Source organism: Trachinotus anak, unplaced genomic scaffold, assembly GCF_046630095.1.
Source record: "Trachinotus anak isolate AG129_WGS33_773 ecotype Australia unplaced genomic scaffold, CSIRO_AGI_Tana_v1 ptg000008l, whole genome shotgun sequence".
In the NCBI taxonomy this organism is placed as follows: Eukaryota; Metazoa; Chordata; class Actinopteri; order Carangiformes; family Carangidae; genus Trachinotus; species Trachinotus anak.
The window spans coordinates 8,927,517-8,939,783 of NW_027273859.1; the positions used below are offsets into that span (position 1 = coordinate 8,927,517).

The 12,267-nt window shown below is 41.2% G+C and overlaps 1 protein-coding gene across 1 annotated transcript in view; it reads right to left on the reverse strand.

Moving 5' to 3' along the window:
• mvb12bb (multivesicular body subunit 12Bb) overlaps window positions 1–12,267 on the reverse strand; it is a 38,271-nt gene that overhangs the window by 7,814 nt on the left and 18,190 nt on the right. Inside the window, exons 8-9 of the mRNA XM_071482362.1 lie at window positions 2,586–2,641; window positions 2,099–2,158 (exon numbers count right to left, since the gene is read on the reverse strand). Of these exons, the coding sequence (XP_071338463.1) occupies window positions 2,099–2,158; window positions 2,586–2,641 (116 nt within the window). The remainder of the gene's footprint in view (window positions 1–2,098; window positions 2,159–2,585; window positions 2,642–12,267) is intronic.

Consider the following 12,267-nt stretch of genomic DNA (forward strand, 5'->3'; position numbering starts at 1 on the left):
CACACACACACACACACATACACACACACACATTGGGGATAACTCCCAACAAACACTGAAAACCAATCATACATAGGTGCTAATGAAAGTCTTGTCATGTGTGCATACAGTCTTCTTTCCACACTAGCATACTCCCTCTGCAAATCATTAGCCAGCCGCCAACAACATTTTTCAGCGGAGCAAACTACATAAAGATGTCACTTTAAATCGCTTACTAATTAACACTTAAAAAGACACAAATTAGATATGCGTGGCTAAAAGCAATTATAATATCCGCAAGTTTTGCGAGTCATTTGGGAAATGAAAAGAATGCCTAATTGCTGGAACCAACATCATCCGAGACATGGCTTAAGTGATGCCTGTTAGGAAATGGTCTTATCTACAACTGTGGCTGTGATTACAACAGTTTTCCTCAATTACATGTGCATATGTATAATTCTAGAAAGTACATCTCTCTCATGAATCTATATATTTGAATAGGTTTAGAAACGAAGCAATTACGTTCTGTGCCCAAAGCGCCACTAGTTTCTGCAGAGAGGGGGGAAAAAGCTCCACACTAAAGCACGGACAGTGACCTCTTCTGGACAACAGAGGGAGAAATTTACCCACCAGCACGTAGAAAACTGGGATACAGTTTCATACTAAAATCAGCCTTTTTTTGAACCTCAGTATTGTGACTTGTTTGGTTTATGAGCCACTTCAACAGAAGCTCTGAGACAGAAAACATAATGGACGTTAAATTTATGGTGTAACGCTGACAGAGAAAAACAAGCACAACTAGACAAAGAAAAGAAAACATTTAGTGCTGCAGACATGTTTGCCAGAATATTACCAACTGTATTTCCAGCCCTTGTTCTGCAGATATCATCGTGGGATAATAATAAGAGGAGAGAAGTAAAAATAACACAATGGTGAGGGATGTTTCCACTTGGAAACTAATTATCAAGCTAAGCTGTGACTTCATCCTCATCAGCCTGGCCCCACCATTAATCTTGTGCTGTCGTCCACTTCACTAAATCCTGTGTGTTACACTATCTCACATTTACTTCATCAGCTCCAGCGCGGCTGTAATTAATGATTTCTCATGCCCTTCCCTTCCCTTCCCCAGCTCAGCTCACCATGTGTCCTCCTGCTAATCACACTCTCTGAGAAGAAAGGAAGGAGGAGAGGGAGAGGAGAGGAGAGGAAGGAGGAAAAAAAAAAAAAAGAAAAGACAAGAGCATATAGAATGAGCAGCCAGCCTGTCTCCACCCTGGACACACATACACAGACACGTACACACCATTAATACCTGCGCTGACAATGAGCTTCATTCAGATGACCATATGACAAGATGGCGACTGTGTGATTTGGATAGTATGTGACAGAAGACAGAGGCAGAGTGCAGAACAGACACCCAGTTTGATGAGGGAGTGTTTGCTCTGTAACACATCTCAAACCCAACAGCACCTGTTCTTTTACAGTGGTCTGTCACTTCCTGGCAGTTCTGATACCAAGATACCGTGCTAATGAGAGAGAAGGGGGGTTGTCACTCTCTTTAAAGCGCACACATGCACCCACACACACACTCACACACACGCACGCACACACATACACACACACACACACACATGCACACACACGCAAATACAGCACACACACTGACTCTCTTTTTTTCTTCTTGCTCTCACAAACACATGGGCTCTAAAGAAGGAGCTGCACATAGATGATTTTCCTCCAACTCATGCCCACAGGCTACAGTGTTTCATGGTCTCTACATATTTCACAACCGAAGATGAAGCTGATTGGAAACTTAAAAAAGTTTAACATGCAGAATCTGACCAGAAAAGCTCTTCAACATCTCCGGCACTGTGTGAGATGCTGGATTGAGCTGTTTGAGGGAAGAATTGGGGGATAAAAGTCAAGTGTTTTGGAACAGGAGACGAAGCTTTTAAGAGAGAATGGCTGCCTAGCCTGGCCATGCTTTTATTCAATTGGGGCTTAGTGGAGCCAACAGGGCCTCGCTGTCTCAGACACTTAATTACAACCCCAAGACCGTTTGCTTTGCATTCTGGGCCAGCAGCGTCAGCGGCAGCCGAGCGTTGCAGCCTCTACTCACTTCCTCCTCGATCTCTGCCAGGGATTTGATCGTAATGCCCATTAAATTGACTTGCTGCATCTGAAATCAAAAGCAGGGAGAGGAGGAGGGAGAAGAAGAAGGAGAAAAAAAAAAAAAAAACACACACAAGAAACATGGCGGTTAGGCTCATGGCTAAGTAAGCATGCTTAAAATCTTTAATCCTCTCCCTCTCTGTGTCAATACAAACGGGGCTATAGTGACAACTGCCGCCAGCCAGCCAAATGGACTACATTGAGCCAGCTCTGCCTGACTGCACGCATTCATCACTCAGTCTGGAGGAAGGGAGAGGAAAAGGAAAAGGAAAGGAAAAGGAAACAAAAAAGGGAAACACATGTAAAGAAAAGGAAAAGAAAGAAAACGAAAGTAAAGAAGTGGTTGCAGGACGAGTAACTATCATTACCACTCTCACGCTACATATAAATAAGTAAATTAGGATTTTGTCACTAGTTCCTCAGAGAATCTTTACCTCTTTGGGTTTGTCATAAAACTTCTCAGAGATCACAAAGGGCACATCATCCAGAGCTGCAAAAACATAAGAAAAAAACAAAGTTTAAGTTAGACTTTTTTAACAAAAAAAAAATGTATTGCTCCCTATTCTTAAGCCTGAGTATTTCCACAAGAGTAAATGTGGGATTATAAAACAGCAAAGCTATCAGCATCCCCAGTCACCCCACCAGACACCTCCCCTCCTTCCGTCTATGGAGAGGAGATGAAAGGCTTTTTTATTCTCCACTGTATTTGAGCACCTCCACTCTCTCCTCCAACCCAGCCCTTTCCCAACCCTCTTCCAGTTTAATTACTCTTGATTATTCCCGATTCCGTCTTGTCTGAGAGATGTTCACCTCCGAAACAAAGACACACTCACACTAGGCACAGAAAAGTGGAAAGAAGAGAGACAAAACATTCACCAGATATCAAATTTGCATGAAAATAAGCCACACTGTTCAGCCGGCAAAAAGTGGATTGAAATGAGGACTTGCCAAGAGCGTGGTGGTATAATTAGCATTTGACCAAACAAACGAGCTTCAACAGAGCTATAATTAAGCAGGCCTGTAATTAAGTGTATGCCCTTTATCATAATGATCGTGGTTAAAATGGTGTGATGGCTGCCAGTTGATTATTAATGGTGTAACCTCGTACTGCTTGCATCCTGCACTGGAATCAAGGTGTCATGACTGTCAGGCTAGAGAGCAGCCCTTTGTTTATAAAATACATTAGGGCCCAAATTAACACAGGGTGACAAGGGACACAAAGCCTCTCGTTTCCAGACTGAAGGGAACACTGCAGCTGCTCGGCTTCATTATAAAACTCCCAAATCTGGAAGCACAAAACTTCTGCTGCCGTTGGCTTCGACAGGAGCCCCAAATATCAAGAGGCCAAGCTTCCAACTGGTGTTCTTTTACCCACAGTCCATCAGGCCGCTGGCACAGGAAAAGGAACTCATAAATGTAAGCCGAGGCTGTTCATGAGTCATCGTTTTGGAGCCGACACTCCTTTTGGTCTTTCCTGTTCACAGCAATCTTTAAAAGTATGAAATTCTAAAATATCCCTCACTTTGACACTTGTGTGACTTCGCTTTCCTCTCTTGGATATTACACACATCCATGGTTTGGCACTTTCCACACAAGTGTAGTACAATGTGATCTTTGTAATCAGAGCATGACCCTCACCCTCATGAAAGCTTATTTAGTTTCTTGGCTTCCGATCATCTCCCACAGTAAAAATGTTGTAATAACACACAGTGGCCCACGGTGCTTTGAGCTAAATGCTAACATAAGCATGCTAACATCCTCACAATAACAATGCAATAAAAATGCTGACAGGTTGATGTTAAGCAGGTTTGCTTACCATGTTCACCATGTTAGTTTAGCATGTTAGCTAAGGCAGATGGGAATAACATAAGCTTTGGTGCTATGTAGGTCTGAAGAATTAAAATTTTGAAATATATATAGAAATCACATTTTCAAGCTAAAATTTCTTTTTAAATAATGCTAAAATGTGTCATAACATACCATAAATGAAACAGATGTGCCCCTGGCCTACAAGTCACATTCTCCAGATGTGAAGGAACATGCTTGTTCGGTACAAGGCCCAACATCAATCACATCTTCATCCTTTTCATATTTTTTTCTGTGAAAATTAAATGCAAAAGTGACCATTTCAACTGAAATCGTGACTTATATCACAATCGGAATATCTGTCAAAGTAATCACAATACGTTTTTTTTTTTCATATCCATCAGCCCTAATGCTACATGAAAAATTAAGTGATCACCAAACTTATTATAGTTCAGTTCATGGAGGGGATATGAGTGTGTTCACCAAATTCATTAGGAGTCCATCCGATAGTTGAGATATTTTACTCAAAAGCACAAATGTCAACCTCATGGTGGCGCTTGAGGAAAGGTCAGGAGATCACCAAAGTCATTAGGATTCATCATCTGGGAACCATGAATGCCTGTACCAAAGTTTATGGCAATCCATCCAATAGCTGGTGAGATATTTCAGTCTGGGTCAAAGTGGTAGACGTACCACCCAAGTGATTGATAGGCCTAAAGACCGACACTGCTAAAAAGTGCAAGGAGAGACAGGTTTAGCACCAGCTCCTTTTCCACTCACCCAAAAGCTGTTGCGTGACACCAACCTCGCTACAGCAGCTTTGCTTAGAGCAGCCAGGAAGCTGGGGTGATCGGCTAAGCATGCTGGCTTGTTTAAGCTCATAAAAGCAAGTGAATAAACATGCACTACTGTGTCGCTGGGAGCACCAACACCAGAGGAGGTAGGCAGGAAGAATACATTTTAATCAACAGCCTGCTACGGGAAGCTGAGATTGTAGCTGCTGATGGATCTGCGTGGCATGGACAGATGAATGCAGAGAGCTGAAGGCCAGAGAGTTTCTTTATTGCTCAAGGATTACATTTAAAACCAGATCTCACTTTGTATTCCCCCACCATCTATACTAGAGAAGCTATCTTACATCCAGACAAATGGAGAGGCGCAGGAGATGACTTGGTGGTAGGGAATGAATGCTGTACCATGGAGAAATCTGAAGGTGCAAAGGGCAAAAATAATGTAAATCCAATCTTCTGACCAGGAATCCCACTATGAAGCATGTTCCAGCCTCTCAAATGGCCGGGCCACAGTCCATTAACTCATAAGTGTACTGCAGTGTGGGGAATTGGGTAGTTACTTGGCATTCGGAGTGAATGAGAGCAGTCAATGTGAAAACATCTGGCAGGAATTTTGGTACAATGACTACGCTGATGATGATGACGGTGGTGGTGATGATGGTGATGATGATGCCGGCGGTGAGTACAGAGGTGGCGTTAAGTAAGGAGGACCCTGTGGCTTGAGTGATTGTAGTGTAAAGAACGGAGTCAGCACAGGCCCCGTGTGGATCATTGCCTTATTAATGGCTCCGTCAGGTGCGATGAGCAATGGCTGCATTGTCATCTCCAGCCCCTGGGCACAGATGAATGGCTGTTTCAGGGCGGGAAGGGCTCCCTCGTACGCTGGGCTGAGCACTAATCCCTCACTCTTCCATTGTTGGATGCACTGTCACCCAGGACTTCAGCAGCGCCATACATTGCATTTCCAGGGCTCTAACAAACATGGCCACGCACACAGGCGTACATACATACACACACACACACACACACACACACACACACACACATAAACCACACCGAGTTGTGCTCCGACACTGACTGATGGAAAAATATGCGTGGGTGATCGAGCATACCCCATATTACCTGAACCACAACTCAAGAGTAACACTTTAGGAATGTTGATGAACTTTTATTTTACACTTCACTAATTCAGCAGAATTGCATTGATCTCTGTCTAGTATGATTACTTGGGTGAATCTGTCTTGCACCTGAATTAAGTGAGAAAGTCACAGCTAGGGCAATAATCTGCGAGAGTGAGTGAGCATCTATTACAACTTTTTAACTCATGATTGAGCTGGTTTCTATTGTTTAGCACCATAAAATAATAAGAAATAATAAGTAAAACTACTCGAAAATTGGTTGGGGCTTTACTTGGAACCTGCTATATTTCATATTCCAAACAACTGGATGTTGACTTTTCTCTATGTGTACCCAGCTAGACATTGCAATACCTTTCCTGTCGGTGTGACTCTCAATTTGAGGTGGATTCTTTATGCAGACCATGGAGATGCTATTCTAGTTGCAGACCCCGCTCTCTGTCACCTCTGCAGATAATGGTGAGTAGATGAACAGAGAGCTGGAGGAGGACCCCCTATGCCCACTCACAGCCCTTAGCCCCACTCTGACATGAGAAATAGTGCCCAGGCCTGACAGCATCTCGGAGACATATTGTAGTTTATTTTGTCGTCCGGGCATGCCATCTGTGCCATTCCAATGGAGGGTGTGTGTTCAGGCTGCTGCAAGAGAGAGGGCGCGAGGCTCTGGGTCCCTCAGTAGCTCTGCAGCCACGGCAGGTCATTAGTCAAATTGCCTAATGAGAGAGAATACAAATGGCCCCCTACCCTGACAGGAGGAATTTTGGAGGTGTCAGAGCTCCTGACCCGTGCTATGAGAACAGATGATAGCGAGTTGCTATTTTCAGATTCTTTTAATGACTATGGCTCTATGAAACCCATTCTTTTTCTTTTATCTTTTTCCTGCTTTTTCTAACCCTCTAGACAGATGAGTGAAAAAAAAAAAACTTTTCAATATATTAAAATCTCACTTGCAAAAGTGGAAGTGTAACTTTTGAATTATTTAAATGTTTACTGCGGAGTCAATTAACATTCTAAAATGCGAATAACATTTATACTAAAATAGATCATGCACTGAAATGATGTTGAGTGTTTCTGATAATCTATTTTTATTTTTTTCTGCAGGCTGTTTGCAACTTGTTTTCTCTGTCTCACTGTAGTGTGCGCAAGCTTCTGCTGCAATTCTCCTGATGGCAAGTCAGTTATTTCATACTAAAATATTAATTGTACTTCAGCCAAATGTTTAAAATGTAAACAAATTTAAATGATTCTTCATGGTAAGAGCAGTATGCAAGACATCCCGTGCATACATGTGATTATAGTTACATACTACAGGCTGGGCTAAACACTCAGAAACTGTAGAGGCAAAACAGAAGAGAAGAGACTGGAGAGAGTGAAAAGAAGCTGAATCATTTAACACAAGCTTGCTCTTTGTCCTCAATGGAAACTATTTTACAAAACAAATTAGTCTTTCACCATTTTGGCTAAAAAAAGGTGTTGTATTATCTTAGGATATATTTTTTTTTAGTAAGAATACTTGTGAAATATGTTAAATGCATCAAACTATGAATGGCCTTTATATTCAGAGTGTAACAATAAAGGTACCTGTTACATAGTGCCGAACTTTCATGTTTTCAACGGCAAAAATGACCATGGGAACTTCCTCGCTTGAAAAAAAATAAAAAATGAGGGAACAAACAAAAAAAGTGGTATATTAACTTTTTTTGTTTCCAGAGAGATGCAAAATGGCAAGCTTATGTAGAATGACCCACTTATTTTTCCATCTGTGACAAGCAGTCCTTGAAATCTGGTTGTGGGTAGGGAGCCAGGCGGCAGTCCCAGTCGGGCGCTGGTCCATCAGTCTTCCAGAAAGTGGGCAGAGCCAGCAACACCTACAGTGAGTTGGCCACAAACACCTCTGTATAACACTGAATACTCTGAGGAGGATTGTACATTTGTGAAAACGTCTCAAAAATGCACACAGGTAAGTTAGATCATATTGAGCCTATATGTAGAATAGGCTGTTTAATGTAAAGTACCAAAATTGTTAGGTCATTTGATATGCTTATAAGTCCTGTTTTATAGTTGTTTTTTGGAGCACGCAGTAATGAAAAAATACTGGGAGAGCCCTTTCTACTGGCTGACTATTGAGCGCTCTCATGAAATTAAATGGACAATCAGACTTTAATCAGCAGCACAGTGTCTTTTAAGACATTGCCATGGCACTGGCATTGATCCCCAGCTGTGGCTGCTGGTAAATGTGCAGCAGAATGTGTGTATAAATGGGGTACGCCTCTCTGGACAAGTGTAAAAGCTGGCAGAGGGCTGACAGTAAATTGCATGTGCCGGATGGGACACAGCAGAAGGCACAATTACACAAATCCCCTCTTAATTAGCGGTTCTGTGGGCAAACTAACCCGTAATGATGCAAGGGATGTGGCGAGCCCCAGAAATCCTAACAAGAAACACTCACCAGCACAGGAGACTGGGTCATATGGCCCCGGTTCCCCTGAAGTAGGGACTGACGCGTGATCTGTTTTGATCAGTGCAGCTGCAGGAGATGATTCCCGTGTTGCCCTGCTCCCCACAACCCCTAGCCCTCGCTGAGCTACTTGCCCTCTGGACTGTGGATAAAGCAGCAGGCCCTGTGTGGTTGTGGGTGGCATTATTAAGTTCTCCATGCTCACAGTACCAAGCAATGTAAAGTGGCATCTCACACGGTGAGTAATGAACTGTGCCAGAGCGGAAGCAGGAGGGATGACAGCCAAAGAGGCCTCCTTGGCAGCCACTAACCTGGGCATCCACCAATTTATCATCCCCTAGAACCAATCCACCAATGCTGCACTGCCATTTGTCATTAATTATGCTAATAAGGACACCATTACTCTCCTGATGAAACAGGCAACTGTTATTAGTAAAATGCACTTACAGTTTCATACATGTGCATTTGCTTATTAGTTTCATTAGTTTCACTGTGTGTGGATAAGTGTACTTTGAAAAGAGATTTTCCACTGCTTAAATAAAACTGTTAAACAATGTACTTATACCCGCTACAGAGGAGTGGAGGACTTTTTTGTATACGCTAATTGACTATTATGACAAAGCAACAACTTCATAATCACACACTGCTCCTTTCACCCTAACATAAAAATGGCCACATCTATGTAAAGATGCTGATGGGTTTGAACTTTTTCACAGCAGACTTTATGGCTCTAAGCAAACCAGTCTGAGAAGAACTATTTAATATAGCTTCTGGGAGCCCCAGATGCCCTTTTCCAGAACGACTTCATTCCCAGAATCTCATTGTGCTTTCTAAATCACACCACAGTATGTATTAGAAGATCATTAATTACAAACTTAACAAGTCAGCAGAGCCATTAAAAGATCTTTAAGGCATATTTGACCATAAATCTCCTTAAACTATATTTAATGACTGGATTTTTGTGAAATATTTTTTATCAAGTTCTAATTAGATGTGTGATAACAAACCCTGCTGTACATGGGGCAAATGAGGGAGCCGTGACAGGCCCATCCATTGAGGCTGTCCACGTCTGGACACTGAAACTAATGGAGCACTGCTTCTATCTCAGGGATGGATAGAAAGCAATGAGGGATGAGACTCCAGAGTCCAGTCTGGCCTGCAAATGCAAAGCCTTGTAAAGTCTCTTATTTGACTGTAATAAAGGTCCAAAAATGCCCGAGGGCCTCAGGGCTCCAGTCAAAAATTCCATTAGGATTTATACAGGATTAATTCTCAAATACTTAATGGCACCATCACACTGGGATCGATCATGTTTTGCTACCAAACCTGTAAAGTCAAAGAGAATCTTTTTCCAACCGGATTTTCTTGAGAGTGTTTTACCTGTTAGAGCCAAAGAGCTTTTTGACTGGGGAGATATACACAGACTAAACAAAATAAAAGACTATTTCTACACAGTGGTCACCACTGAATGGATTTGCTTCAGACGTGTAAGAGTATTTTCCATTGAGATCAATAGTTCCACAGCTAAGATGATTTTAAAAATGTTGTGTATGGAAAAAAAAACACACAAATAATTTTTCAGAATCACAAAAACAAAAACTGTAGCAAATGTAAGAAATACTTACTCCATAATCTTCACTAACAAACATACATTATATTTTGCAGAGCCAGAGAATTACATACGTGGCCCGTCCAGACTTAAGCACAATTACTACATGTTTTTCTGACACTTCACAGCATGCTGGTGTGTTTTTTTTTTAAATTCAGTTCTGCAGTATTCATCCCAAAACCCTGAAACTATGCTGTTATAATATGGAAAATGCACAAATAGCTAAAACTTTAATTCAAGCGAATTTAAACACTGGATAATTTACAAGCCATCAAATTATAAGATAGAATTCAGCACACCTTTATATCATTAGTTGCTGGGGGTTGTAAACAGTTTCAGGATGTGAATGTATGTGTATATATGTGTGTGTGTGTGTGTGTGTGTGTGTGTTTATATGCATTAGGTGTAAATACTATTCTTCTGCTGAACCTCTCTCTTGCTCTCTGTTTCGCTTTTTGCTGACCAGGGGAATTAAGAAGCAAAACGTGGGTTTTAAGAGCGTTCCTTTCATGTCTTGATGTAAGCTTTGGCATTACTTCAGACATCAAGATCGGTTTCATAGAAATCCCATTCCATCCAAAGTAAAAGCTCGGCAGTAAATCTGCCCATACCTCCCCCATAACACTTCCATAAATGATTCATTCAGCTCAGTTTAGCTGATGCAAAACAGAGTGTTAGTGAGTTGTGGATGGAGCCTGAGCTGCGAGTGTAGGACCAACCCTGCTGTTTAGTAATTTCATCAATCTCTGGGAGAGAAAGAGAAGAGGAGAAAAGAGAAAGAAGAGAACAACGTACACTAATAATAACTTTTGTGTCACTATCCAGAGGTCGTGTTTTTTAATCCCTCAGCCTAAAGAATTGTGTTATTCTAAAATATAACCCCAGCGGTGCAGAAGCAGTTGAGATCCATCACGGTTTGAGATAAGAGCCGGCTGATCTCCTCCCTCTGTACAGCCTCGCCCAGAACTACACAGGGAGATAAGATGGAACTTTTGTTTGAAACCTGATGAGAACCCTCTTAATGAAAGTGCTGCGCCAAAAATAATCTTTTTTCTCCATGTTAGTCAATCAAGAAATGGTGTAGTTGGGGGAAAAAGAGGAGAAAGAAAGTAATTTTGCATAATCAGTGAGCACCATCTGGAACAATTAACCAAATTCCACAGAACTCAGAGGATCAGTCATATTGGCTTATTAAAGATCCAGAATTATACAAGTAATAAATCCTTGGAAAAACGAAGCGTACCCCTGCCTGTCATGACTATTTTAACTTCAAATACAGTGGAATACTTGATAAGGCTGAAAAGAGGAGATTAATATATGCAAATTATGTCGAGCATTTAAAAGCCCCCCAACAACTGTCTCGTTTTTTTTTTTCTTTTTTTTTTCTGTCTCTTATTACAGGGCTTTATGTTTTATTCATACACCAACTCACCTGTCATTTCATAAGCTATAATATTATGAGGGTATTATTAAACAGCATAAAGTGGAGCTTTAATTGGAAAGCTCCATTGCATTTTCCAATTATTTGCAGCAAATTAAAAGCAGATGCACATAGTTTAATAAGAATTCTAATATTGTTTCCTGAAAATCAAAAATCACTGTCATCCTGCCAAGATATTTTGCAAACCCAAGTTAATTTTGAGCCTCCTATTTTTTTTCTCCTCCTCCTCCTCCTCTGAAGGATGAACTGTCTGGTGTCTGTTAATTGAAGTTCCTCTAATGGATAGGGAAATAATTGCTCTCCATATTACGTTAGATCAGGGCCAATGTCAGGATTTATTTTTGATTAATGCCATAGATATGTAAATTTATTACTTTTTATTACGTTTACCTTTTTATCAGGTGGATGTCTGCTGAATACTATATGTTGCTCTGTAGGTAATGAAGAGAGACGGCAATGCAACAGACTGAGTGTCACATTGGTTTATCTCAGAGTTTTAGACTTTTTTCCAGGACTGTTACATTTATTTTTTATCAAACATGTGCTTTTTAGACACATCTCCTGAATGCAACTTTAATTACCTTTAAAATATCGTGCTTTCCTGTCAATGTGTGAATAATAGACCTAATTGGCAAAGGGACTTTGCATGGATCAAAGCAACGCTGGCAAAGAAAAGCAAAAGGTTGGAGCTGCTATGAAAACTTGATAACTTTTCAAATGAGCTTGAACTGTCAAGTCAAAGAGGGCTGCAAAATAAATGTGAATTAGTTTTTAATATTCTGGTAATAAATGTCAAAGCGCCTGCACATCACATCTGTACATGATGTGACTGCAGATGACAGATTTCCCAGACATGTTACCTCTCCTCCCCTCAA